A 14,024-nucleotide genomic window follows, 5' to 3' on the forward strand; every position below is an offset into this window, starting at 1 on the left:
GTTTTCATGAAGCTGGGTGACAGCATGCCCAGTAGACTATATGCTGTCATTAAGGCTAAGGGTTGCCGGACTAAGTATTGATAGTTGTGTAAATACTGTCATACTAACAGCTGTCTGAATTATTTTGGTTGATTGTAATCTATTACATACCTTTCTATCAAAATTATCTATTATCTAACATTATCAAGATTAGTTTGTTCTGACACAGTTTAACTCTGAGTTCTTGTCATATTTTATTACCAGTTTCTAAACTATAGCGAATAAACTGTGATAATGTGAGAAATGTTGAAGGTGTCTGAATAAATTTTGGTTTGACTGTATCTATTTGATAAATGAAGTTAACCAACTAACATTATACATACCCTTTTGGTTTCTGTACCCAATATTTAAAAAATGAACAAATGCAATAAAAATATCGGTATCGGTACTCGGTATCGGCAAGTACCAAAAAAAAAAAGTATCGGTATCGGGCGTGTACTGGAAAAAGTGGTATCGGTGCATCCCTAATTTCCGTTTTGTAGTATATCATTGCCGTGTAAATGTACCATAACATTCATGAATTTTTCAACTTCTTTAACATTATAAAGCAAGGCATTATTGCACATTTGGTCAGCGAAAGTTACTCATGGTCATATTAGCAGGATGTGGAAAGACAAACAATCGCTGACAGTTTGACGGCATTCGAGGGGCGATTCGCCAATGTGCCCTTCATGACTGACATTCAATGGTGGCCTGTCATCATTTTCAGTCTGTTATTACAGCTACAAAGAGCGTCCCATGCACCACCCGCTAATAGTAGCTTTAGTGACAGTAAATGTCAAGCAGAGGCTTACGAAGTGTACGTAAGGGCACATGGTCAAGGCCAAGGCAACATAAATTTGTAGACCTTAACCTGTTTACAAGCTAGTGGGCCTGTAAGGTGTTGTTATATTTAAGTAAAATGTCACTCTCTTCTCTGGATCTTACTGGATATAACTAAAGTGCTGCTTTTTCATAGATGTTGTCCTTAAACTCCTATTATTTGTAAGGATTGTTGTGTCAGCACCGTCTACCATCTTTGTCTTCAAATGAAGACGAATAGCTTTTTTCTGATCTGACCGGAATCTCTGGAGCAGATTCCAATGCCACATTAATAATATATTAAAGTATTATGATTCTGCTCAAGAGAATCAGCCAGTGTCTCAATTAACTGCATAGTTGTTTTTCTTATTTTTTTTTCTTATTTTTATATTAGGAAATATATATAATTTTATTCCCACCAAAATGGCACACACAATTTGATTTAGAATTATAAATAATATTTGTTGTTATTGTAATATTTGTTATTATTTAAAATAATACTGAATTATCAATTTTTTAATTGATAAATTAATTAAATTTATGTGATTTGTAAAATTGTTAAATAGTTAAAATATAATTTTTTTAATGTGCAAATGTCAACATCTAATCAATAATTAATAATTAGCTTATTTTTCCATTAATATTTAAGCCTGTTGCAAAGTGTCTACATAGCATAAATGTAATGCACCCCAACCAGCTCTAACAAATTTTTTGGGACATGATAATACTACATTTTCTGTACATTTACTGCGGTACTACCAAGTTTTTTTGTTTTTGTTTGTTTTTTTACCTCCCCAGTACCTTGTAGTTCCATGTAAATACCATGGTGCATTCATTACAGTATTTCAAAATATCATAGTAATACCATGTTGTCCCATCACTGTACCATAATACTACCACAGTACGTTGCTGTAAGGCAGGCCGTAGAGTTGTGCAGTGCTTACATTAGCACATCGCTCAATACCACACAATAGCCTGTACAAGTATCCTGAATTATAGAACACACGTATAGAGCATTTCTGAGCGTTTCATGATGTGCAGTTCTGTTTTTATAAAGATCTGAGTCAGGCGTCAAACCTAAAATGGAATTTAAGCCCTGTCTCAAGAGCTCAGAAGAGCCGAATTGGATTTTTGAGTTGTGAAGAGAGGCATTACTTTAACTTTTGTTTGAATCTCAGGTGTGTGTCTCAACAGTTCTTCCACTGTCCTTCACTCTCCTCTTTATTCTTCTGGGGTGCTTTAGCTCAAATAATGACAAAGATATTCTCCATCAGTCTCCATTAATAGAGAAAGAGAATTTGAAATCAATATCCTATGTGTTTGTGTAATTGCTGGTCAATTATATTATATGAGGTGTACACTTGTACACTTATGCATGAATTGATAGATTAGTCAGACTGGCTCATTGCTATTTGACAAGCATATCAGACTTTCTGTTCTCTTTTTATGCACATATGCACATGCACACTGAAACTGAAACGCACTCCTGCACATTTTATTTTACGTGAATCTTATTTGATCATGAAAAGGTCTCGGTAACTCAGATTTCACACATTTTGAAATTGGAAAAGGAAAACAAATCAATGACTCAATCATAAAGTCAGTCACTTGTTTTGTTCCTGAATGATTCAGTGTTTTGAACTAATCTGTAAAGTGAATGAATCAATGTTGCACCCATAAAGTCAGTCACTTGTTTCATTCATGAATGAATCACTGTTTTGAACATCAGTTGAGGCAGTGATTTCAATGACTCAGTCATAAAGACAGTCACATTTTTCATTCCTGAAATTATCACTGTTTTGGACATATCAGTTGAGGGAATGATTCAATGACTTAATCATAAAAATGTATGTTGTTTGAATCTTGAATTAATCAGTCTTTTGAATGAATAAGTTCAGTCAATGAATTAATGATTCACTCCTAAGGACAGTCACTTTTTGCCACCTTTCGTTAACTTTGTAACCTGCACAAAAATACACTAATTGTAGCAACACACTACTGTATATAGCATATACTGCTATATAGCACACAGATGGTAAACTTCTGTGTCTTAAACTGCTTTTATGTTTCTTTTATGTAGTTTTGAAGCTTGACAGCCCACTTTCCCATTCACATTCATTGTATAGATAAAGCAGCTTAGACATCCTGCCAAACTTTCTGTTTGTGATTCCCGGAAAAAGAAAAATCATAATAATTTAAATTTTGGGGCGAACTATTCCTTTAATTTCTCTCCCATTAATTTTCTGCTGGTTTGGGCAATACACTTTTTATGGTTCTCTGGGCACGACGACATAAGTCATAAGTATTTTATCAGCATTTTTCTCTTAAGATAATAAAGGAATTTCAGAATTGAAAAAATCACTTAAAAATAATGGCAGAATGTGTGTGTGTGTGTGTGGGTGTGTGTGTGTTTTAATAACTTATTATGTATTAGAGCAGTTTGCTGTGTATATGCTGATAAAAGGTTCATGGCTGAACTTGGATATTGTCCTCTTTTTGATGTTGCCGTTGATATTTCAGTGACATAAAGGTTACAATGCCAAAAGCAAAGCTATTTCCTGGAAGACAACCAGACCGCTTAGAAATGTAGCTGGGATTCAAAACATCTTCACACAAGATGGCAGTCTTTAAACAGTGTTTCTCCAGAGAGATAATTTTCACTTTCAAGTCTTCAAATCATTCCTAATCTTTTTAACAAGCTCTTCAGAAACGTATAAAGTCATCTCAAAGACGAATGGAATGGAACTAGCATGAACGTCAGTGGCAGCGATGTTTTGGTTACTAATAAACATTATAATGGAGATGATTACTGTGTTTAAATAAACTCAGTGACCACATGCTTGTCATACCTGCTGAGACGGAGCCTTGCTCTGCAGTGAACCATAATGAGAAAATTAGATTTTAGAGGTTTTCAAGCATGTTGCAAGCTGGAAGTGGCAATCTTACTACTGGTAGCTGCTTTTTGCTATGGTCTTTCATTAGATCAGTTAGCACTACTGGGTGCACCTTAGATTACACAATTAATATTCATAAGCCAAGCTGATAAGTGCTACATTATGCTCACATTTCAGATTATTTCTATGCCTCTGGTTAGAAGCAATAATGAACTAGAGCGGTTTGCCTGGCAGGTAAATAGATGCATTCAGATTAAGATGATTATTCTACTATGCCTGGTCATTTTCCACATTATTTATTTTATTTTTTTGACATTTCAAACGTGTTGTGTGTTTGAAAAGTTGCATGAAAGCTGGACTGTGAAGTTTCAACCACTGCAGGTAGCCAACTAACCTCAGGCAGTCAATCAAGCCGTAGAGGAACATTGAGGATTCCTCGAGGAACAATGCACCTCACCGTTAGAGGAGAACGTGGTCATTCTACAGATAAGAGACAGAACATTTTTACCTCAGTGAGATATAGGCCTTCTGTGCTGCAGGCTTTCTGGTTATGGTCGGAAAGAAAATTACAGAAGGGTAACATATATTTGCTACAGGCCCGACTGAAAGTAATATATGCATTTAAAGCATGCTTCTGTTTTTGTATTATTTCTTTTTCTGCCTGTGTGCCTCGGGAGAAACATTCAAAACACTTTTTTATAGTAAAGGACATATACCATACAATGGGAATAGACTGAGGTTGTTGTGAAGAAACCATTTTATTAAAGTGAAATGCAAGTACAAAAATGAAATGTATATATATATATATATATATATATTATAACTAAATTAATATGTTTGCACAGTTAAAAAAAAAAAGCATAAAATAACCATTTTGAATCAAACATTGCTTTGCATTGACTGTGTTTGGAGTAGTATCATATACTAATGCGTATATTTTTGTTGTTGGTTTGTTTTAGTTTTTTAATATTATGCAGTATGAAAGGCTAAATGTTTCGATCAGCAGTATATGTGTATACAATATGTTAAATATATCACTGATATGGTAATTTTTTATCATACACTAATACATTTATTTAAGGTTTTGTTGCGACAGGTAGCAAAAATCCAATGGTGGATTTTATGGTGTATCTAACTTAAATCTGTTTAGTACTTTGTGGTCTGAACAGCAAAGGAAATGCATGAAATCATATTTTGTACAAACCCGATCCAAACCACTTTCATATGTGGTTTGAAATCTGAATATAGTCAATCAAAAATAAATTACTGTAACATGATCCCAGTATGTTGCATGTTTAATTCAGCGAGTGGCGTCCAGATGTCATGCCTTTTGCCATTTTAATTGTATTTAAAAATGTTATACAGTTATATTAAATAAATACAGTTATGTTGCATTTTAAGCAAGTTTTTGTAAAATATGGAATGGAATTATGAAATTTAATGCATTGCATTGTGGGATAAAGTATTCTGAACAATGTGCTATGATTGTATACTGCACGTTGGCAAATGTAGTTGGTCATGCATACAGAAAAAAAAAATCCTGCATACTAAGTATGCCTTTCTGAATCGTGGTCAACCATTTGCCATTGGTTTAATTTTTTACTATTTATTTATTTTTAATTTTCGTGTCAATTCAAGGTGACTAAGAGTGTGAGTCGCAGTCACTCATCCATCATGGCTCTGCTAATCCATTAGTTCAGCCACTTAATCGGCAGATATTAAGCCATTACAGCTGCTAATTACCACAGACAATTGCAACGGCCCAAAGCGCTCTACCTGATAAATACAAAGCACTTTCAATATCTGAGAGGTTGTCTTGCATTTCAGTTAGATAATTAAATGTTCCTGTACCCTAAGTGGATATGGCTCAAGTGCACTCAGAGTTTGTAATGTATGCTAGCCCGTCCTAGTTGTGCAAAAGTTAGTTTTAAGGGTAATTGAAGGATATCATGTTCAGGGGATGGAGTCCTGTTGCTGTCGTTATTGTTTGAATGTCGAATATAACCACAATTGATGCTACAAAAAAAATTGCAATTAGCAAAATTAGCAAATGTTTCCATTAAAAGCTTTATGCAATCTGGAAATGCATGCCTGTTTGAATAATATCTGTAGAAATGCATGCATTGTGTGTTTATATTTTTGTATTTTCAAAAATACAACTTTATAATTAAAGGTTAAACACTCCAAGTGTCTGGACTAAAAATGGACAGAATGGATCTCTCATCCTATTTGATTGTATGTCAATGAATACCAGGCTTTGAAGGATCAGTGTGCAATTTGTCCAATAGGTTAATGTCCGATTTTTATGTACCATATTTGTAAATTGTTTGTACATATTCGCTGTATTTTACACTACATTATACCGTAACATGTTTTTATTTTGTGTCAAATTAAATATGGCAGCCATCCCGAGGTTTCATTGTCATATTTTGGTATAAGTGTTTTTAAAAGACAGGAAATTTAATCAAAATGTAGCAATAGGGGAAACGAACATGCACAATTTAAAATCAGACATCGATAAATAATAATAATAATAATAAAGCCTCCAATGTCAGCCAGTAACTGGTCCAGTACCATTATATTATGCATTCCAATTTATTACAGGCTTGTTGAGATAAGTAGCTAAACATTTTTGGTGTATCTAATTCAAATATCTTTAGTTACTTGTGGTCTGAACAGCAAAAGAAACACATGAAAATCAGATTACAAACCCGATCCAAACCACTTTCATATGTGTTGAAACCTGATTAAAATCAATCAAAATAAATACTGAAATACTCAATTCTGAAATTCAAACATGTTTTATATGTTTTAGCTGTTGCAGGGCAAGTCAATACCAAAGCTTGGCACCCTGGACCAAATCGAGACAGGAAGTGGAGACGGATACAGTGGAGAGTGCGATGACGAGGATGGATGCTGGGGATCAGGGAACGGAGCAGCCGAGAGGAGAAGAATAGTCACTATATGTGAGTATCAATCTCAAATGGATGGATGTCTGATAGGTTTATAGTAGCCAACTTGAAAAAAGTGAGATACAACACTTCCTGGGAACACCTCTTTCTTCATGGGAACAGATTTGGAGAAATTTAGCATTATGTACATAATTTGTTCACCGATGGATCCTCTGCAGTGAATGGGTGCCATCAGAATGAGAGTCCAAACAGCTGATAAAAGCATCACAATAATCCACAAGTAATCCACACAACTCCAGTCCATCAATTAACATCTTGCGAAGCCAAAAGCTGTGTTTGTGAGAAACAAATTTTAACTTCAAACCATTATTTCCAGCTAAAATATGAGTCCTAATATTGCTTTCTCCTGTGACAAAGTTGTCTGAATCAGGAGAGAAATATGCACAGATCAAGCACTGTTTACAAGCAAAAACAGTTCTAAACAAATATTTCTTTGGATTTTGATGTGAGAGGACAATAGGGGATGGACTTTTTTCACTGGATGAAGCCTAATTATGGATTATGGACTCATTTCAGATATAAGAAATGGTTTGATGGTAAAAACATGTAAATTATGTATTTGCTTTTTACAAACACACAGCTTTTGGCTTCACAAAACATTATTGAATGGACTGGAGACGTGTGGATTACTTGTGGATTGTGATGTTTTTATCAGCTGTTTGGACTCTCATTCTGACAGCACCCATTCACTGCAGAGGATCCAGTGGTGAGCAAGTGATGTAATGCTAAATTTCTCCAAAAGAAACAAACATCATGGATGGCCTGAGCTGAGGGTGAGTAAATCATCAGCAAATTTTCATTTTCAGGTGAAATATACCTTTAACACTGTAAACAATGTCCTTTTATTAATTGTAGACCTGCTAATCAAATGCGAGTCACTTTGTACATCATAGTTTGACCGTCATAAGTCAGAGATAACAAGTAGGAAATACCACATCTGCTATTTGAATGGAAGGTGAAATTAGATCAGACTTTCATTGATGGTTGATATCAGAGTGTAATTAAGAGGTCAAGCGTATAGAAAAATTTTTCCAGACATTTCCCTTTCCTCCAAATTAATTATGCAATCACGAATAACGTGGTTGTAAAAAAGTGGAACAAATCAAAGTGGCCATCTGGTAATTACTTCATCTTCCGGAGGGGAATGGATCTCTGACCCGTGGCCCCACTAAATCAACCTCAAGGGCTGCGTGCTTCTCTCTCCAAGCCTCCTCTATCTCCCGTATGCTTGTCTGATTAATTGCCCCGCTCTTTTTGTCTGGATGGGGCGTTCTGGGTCATCTAAATGTGCCGTTGCATCACGCCGGTGTTTCCTTTTCCTACTGTCAATCTGCCATAGTGTGTCAGAGCCGCCTTATACTTCTCTCATAATTCATGGAACGCAGTGACAATGCACTCATTTATCACCGTCTCTCCCTCTCAACCGCTGTACGGTTCTCTGTCCAAAACCACTTCACGCCTCAGCCACCAATGCGCCACCTGTTACGACTGTCAATAAGTCACGCAGATGGGGGCTCCGCAGTCAGCAGTCACACTTTGTGTTTGGATCTAGATATGGAGGCAAAATGACAACTGCTTACGTGACAAGAGTTAGTGAGGGAGACATCGGCATCTTCATGCTCACTTACATTCATTTGTTTTGTGACATACTGCTTGTGTGTTATTCTGCAATAAAACCCTTTCTTAATCAGTGCCTTTATTTCTACCTAGCTACTTTGCTAGTAAATAATATAATTGCAGTAAATGTCATTAAAACAAGATACATTTGCTTTTATGTTTAGAAGCAAGATTGCAAAGCATATCATTTTGTTTTCAGATAATGTATGATTTACATTTTGTGATGAAATCATGTTGCTTGCCTGTGCAAAACTTGCTGTCATGGTGCTGGGGTGTTCATAGTCTCAGCCTCCGACGTCACGCCCACAGACCATTGGCTGACCTTCTGATGCATACGGCACACAAAATTGGAAACACTTCAGGAGTTTCGAAGTCGTCATTGGATTGGTTGAATTATACAGGATTTCCGGAAGACTCGTGTGTTGCGTTCTTTAACGTTCTGCCTGGAAACAAATATACCGTGACCCCATCATGTTAGAAGAAAGCCGTCATGTTTACAACTGTGATAATGAGCGCTTATCAGGATCAACTAAATGTTGGATTTTCAAAAGTATGTGAAATATTTAAAGTTTGCAGCATAGAATCTTTAAAATACGTCCAAGAGTTTTACACACGGTCTGTTATTGTGGGGACATTTCCACGCCCCTAAACATGACGCGGCACAAAACGAGAGGTTTCTTTATCTGTCAGTCATATGGCCTCTTAGGCAGTCCTTGCCATTCAAAACGGCCAAGGTTCCCAGACCTTCTGCCGTGAGACTGAAGGTCTGGCTACGCGAGACTAGGGTGTTCAGGGTGGAAAAGGGTTTTTTAGTGTGTGCTGACTGGTCACTAGGCATTGCATAGTGGTTGCTATGGTCTTCTGGGTGGTTGTTATGTCATTCTAGGTGGTTGCTGTGGTGTTATGGGTGGTTACTAGGTCATTATACTTGGTTACTAGGATATTATTGGCCATTGATATGGTGTTCTGAATGGATGCTATGGTGTTAGGCATTGCAAGGTAGTTGCTTGGTGATGCTAGGTGGTTTCTAGGCGCTTGCTATGGTGTTTGTGGTGGTTGCTAGGACATTTCAGAGCCGTTGCTATGGATTGGACATTTCAGAGTGGTTGCTAGGGTCTTCTAGGTGGTTGCTATGGTATTACTGGTCATTGTTAGGGAGTTCTAGGTATTTGTTAGGGTTTATTTGATGACGTTATGATGTTCTGGTTGGTTTTCTAGAACATTGCCAGGTGGTTGCTAGGGTGTTATTGGTGGTGGATTCTAGGGTGTTGTAAGTGGTTCCTATGGCTTTTTAGGTTGCAGTTATACTTCTCTGCTTGTTTGCAAGAGCATTGCCAAGTGGTTGCTAGGGTGTTCTGGATGATTGCTAGGGCATTGTAGGTGGTCGCTATGATGTCATTGATCGTTGCTATAGTGTTTTAAGTAGTTGCTAGGTGGTTGCTAGGGTGTTGTAGGCAGTTGCTAGGGTGTGGGAAGTCTGATGTTATGAATTTTGAAAAAAAAAAAAAAAGGTTACGAAATTGAAATGTATTTTTTGTGGTATCTAAAGACAAAGTGACTGTTCATCTTTTTTTCCCTTTTGAATGTAAAGTTTGTAGCCAAAGAAATTTGTTTTGTCTGTAACTCAAAGATTGAAAAGTAGCAATCATTTCTATGCAACATCATCATCAGCAACATTATTATCTGCGTGAAATGCATAAAAAAAAAAAAAGTTTAATTTGTTTTCTGTAACTCTCAGTTTGTCCTCCAGTTGGGATATAACAAGCAAACACAGTGCGATGTACATTTTATAATTTTATCAGGACACTGTGTTGTGGTGCAGTGAGTTAAAATGTTTTGTTGATCAGCAGGATTTGCTGAAGTATTGAAATATTCAGTAGTTTATGGTCTCCTTCGATTTATCAAACCCTAAAGCTGCTGAGGTACAAGAAAGAAAATAAAAACAAAGGAAAAGAATCAGTCTTGCCGATACTCACCTGTCACTTAAAACATTTGCTGGCGATACACAAAAATCACCACTCACTTCCAGATTCAAATCACTCTTTTTACCACTAACTTTTGATTAGTATTGAGCTCCTGCCTCGAGCGCTGTCACAATGGAAGATATCTGTGAGCACACCAAGCTTCAGTGGGTCACGCCAAGGGGAAATAAATAAAGAAATACAACAGAAACAAACGCGAGCGTTGTCTTCCCTCAATGTGAAAGTAATAAATAAAATATTAACAGACATGAGGCGTGTGATTCTGGCTCAGTCTGCCGGAGTCTTCACACAAAAGGACGCGTCACCAGGCTCCTTGTCAATGTCACCTAAGCACGCTCTTGTGCTTGGCAGCGAATCCAGACGCTGCGTACTTGGTATGGAAAACAAAAGCCGTCAGCAAGACGTATCGGCAGGGAGTCACATCGATCTCCAGTAAGGAGACACAATGAGAGGAAGTGGAGGCAGGTCCCTTCGGTAAGCACTTGTTAATTAATAGCCTGTCTCAGAACGGGATTACATGATACCGTCCCCCGGCTTTCATCCTGAGCTATTGCTTGAAGGTGATCTTTTGCACCTGATGAGCTGTAATGATCTTGTTGTATTTAAATGGATCCTTTAATGGACCGGGCGCTTTTGGGGCACTGCTTTGGCCAATTATGACATTGGAAGCTCATGATATACTGTTCATCAGTGGTTATGTAGCATGAGAGGTGATGTGACACCGATTGCTTGCTGAAAAACAACAGGCCATGTGGGATGGGAATTGTTCTGTAGTTAAAGAAGCATCCCTTAGCAATAATAAGGTGTAACTTAATAGCCAAACAACAATACTAAACAACAGCAACAACAAAAATACTATTAGGCATCTTTAAAATGAAATGACATTTATTACAACCAATTCATATTAAATTCAAATTCAGCAATTGAGCTGAAATATAAAATACTTTATCAGTTCAATTCTGAAAGGTGCGTACACTCTTACGTTTGATGTCATGTCCAAATTGGCGGATGAGTCATTGAAGAACCATGAACAGAACTGTACATTAAGTTTGTTCCAATATTTTAAAGATATTTTTTTTTGCCCAAGCGGAGTTCAAAGTAGGTCTAATTGGCATTCTGCAATAACAGAAAGTTTAATGCATTATTCACTGTGACTGCATAGATGCTCTTTTGTTAATGGTGCCCCTTAAAATCAGATACCGAAAGCTAGAGCTTTAAAAGTTTGATCTGCTTTCTAATGAATCAAAAAGAGGCCAAGCGGTCCAGACGACATGCAGATCGTCTAAAGGAGGCATCATGGTGAAAACCTGCTGGCTGTGTGACATCAAGAAGCTCTGAATATTACCGCAGCTGTCGGTGGTCACAGCTGGTAGGGAGAGGGAATTTTAATCAATGCAGGAATTAAAATAACATTTATATCCAGTAGTCTGATAATGAGAGGGACGTACAGATGAAGCACCGCCATTGTGCTTGTTTCACTAATGCCCCGCCAGCCGAAAATGACCTGCTGTGTCACAGAATGATGAAAATTAACGATAATGATCCTCATCGGAGCGCCCTGATGCTCAATGAATCATAGTGGGGAAGCATGCTTGAAGCAAGCGCTGGCAGAGATGCCGAAAGTATGGCCCCAAGACGCAGCGTCTCGTTCCCTCGAGGAACCATGGTTACATACGTAACCTGAGATGTTCCTCTTCAGGAACTCGAGCTGCGTCGGAGGACGCTTTGGCAACGAGAATGCCCACACTGCCAGACTTTCAAATCTCGCCTAGTGTGGAAGCGTGCACAGCTAAGGTGCGAGAACAGAGGAGCCAGGAGTGCCTCGCATGTCTAGGCCATAGAACCTGACGAAGGTTAGGGGCGTAGACCATCCCGCAGCGTCGCAGATGTCCTGCATCGAGACACCTGCCAAGAAGGCCTTAGAGACCGCCACACTTCTGCTAGAGTGAGCCTTGACCCCAAGAGGCGAAGGGAGATCAGAGGACTGATAGGCAATAGAAATGGCATCTACTATCCTCCGACTGAGGGTCTGTTTTGTAGCTGGAAGACCTCTCTTAGGGGGACCATAGTATACGAGCAGTTGGTCCGCCCTTCTCCACAGGGCAGCTCTGTGGACGTATCCTTCCAGTGCTCGCACTGGACATATACAGTTAAGCTTCTGCTGGTCTGGATCCCCGAAGGGACGAGGACTGAGGGCCTGGAGCACGACAGGCCGTGGTGTAGAGGAGGGGACCTTAGGAACATACCCCGCTCGAGGGGAAGGCCTGGAGTACGACAGGCCGCGGTGCAGAGGAGGGGACCTTAGGGACATATCCCGCTTGCGGGAACAGAAACGCTTTGGCCAGACCAGGCGCAAAGTCTAGATAAGACGGGGCCACTGAAAGGGCCTGCAGATCCCCAACTCTCTTGAGGGAAGATATCGCCAGAAGAAAGGTAGTTTTTATAGTCAGGAGGCGATCAGATATCTCCTCAATAGGCTCGAAGGGAGGCCTACAGAGAGCCTGTAGCACCACAGCCATGTCCCACGTGGGGACACGAGATCGTACCGGAGGCCTCAGCCTCAGCGCACCGTGTAGGAAACGTGTAACTAGGGGCTGTCTGCCCACTGACTGGCCAACAAGAAGGGCGTGGTAGGCCGCAATAGCCACCACGTAGACCTTCAGGGTGGAGTGGGTCAACCCTGCGGAGAAACGGGCCTGCAAGAACTCCAGCACTGTACCAACCGGGCAGTTAACTGGGTCGAGCTGGCGGTCTCCGCACCAAGAAGTGAAAAGTTTCCACTTCAAGGCGTACAGTTTCCTCGTTGAGGGAGCTCTGGATTGGAGGATGGTCTCAACAACCTCGGTTGAGAGACCGGAAGCTATGAGTTGTGCCCCCTCAGGGGCCACACCCACAACTTCCACAGCTCCGGGCGAGGGTGGATGATCATACCCTCCGCCTGTGAGAGGAGATCTCTCCTGACGGGAATCTCCCATGGAGCGCCATCGAGGAGAGAAATCAGGTCCGAGACCATACTCGGCCCGGCCATAACGGGGCTACTAGCAGAAGACGGACCCCATCCCGGCGCACTCTCTCCAGAACTCCTGGGAGCAGAGCGATCAGGGGAAAGGCGTACAGACGAAGCCTCGGCCTTGGACTCATGACCGCTCCCCAACCGGTGAGGGACGCGTCCGTCGCTAGCGTTACGCGGCGACAAGGAGGTCCCAGCACCGGGCCCTGAGCCAAGAACCAAGGTTTCCTCCACATGTCCAAGGTACCATGGCATCCAGCCCCAGTGGAGCTGGATGACTCAGAGAACCACAGGGGACAGTGCAATGTCATCTGAGTCGCAAACAGGTCCACCTGGGTCTGGCCAAAAACTCTCCATATCTGCTTCACCACCATGGGGTGAAGCATCCATTCCCCGGGCCTCGGCCCCTGCCTCGACAGGATGTCTGCTCCCAAATTGAGATGCCCAGGAATGTAAACTGCTCTCAGCGAGAGAAGTTTGCCCTGGGACCACACAAGGATCTGGTACGCTAGTTTGTACAAATGGCGTGAGTGCAGACCTCCCTGGTGGTTAATGTAAGAGACCACCGCTGTGTTGTTCGTGCGCACCAACACATGGTGACCTCTTAGGTCTGGGAGGAAGTGTCTTAGTGCACGACGCACGGCCAGCATCTCCAGGCAGTTTATATGCCATGTCAGATGGCGACCACTCCACAGACCGCGGGCAGGGT

At 40.1% G+C, this 14,024-nt stretch overlaps 1 protein-coding gene across 1 annotated transcript in view; it reads left to right on the top strand.

Moving 5' to 3' along the window:
• Positions 1–14,024, top strand: part of LOC107658649 (glypican-5-like) — a 276,918-nt gene that overhangs the window by 166,091 nt on the left and 96,803 nt on the right. The window contains exon 7 of the mRNA XM_016447293.1: positions 6,550–6,700. Coding sequence (XP_016302779.1) covers positions 6,550–6,700 — 151 coding nt within the window. The remainder of the gene's footprint in view (positions 1–6,549; positions 6,701–14,024) is intronic.

The sequence above is a fragment of the Sinocyclocheilus anshuiensis genome, unplaced genomic scaffold, assembly GCF_001515605.1.
Source record: "Sinocyclocheilus anshuiensis isolate Anshui unplaced genomic scaffold, SAMN03320099.WGS_v1.1 scaffold467, whole genome shotgun sequence".
In the NCBI taxonomy this organism is placed as follows: Eukaryota; Metazoa; Chordata; class Actinopteri; order Cypriniformes; family Cyprinidae; genus Sinocyclocheilus; species Sinocyclocheilus anshuiensis.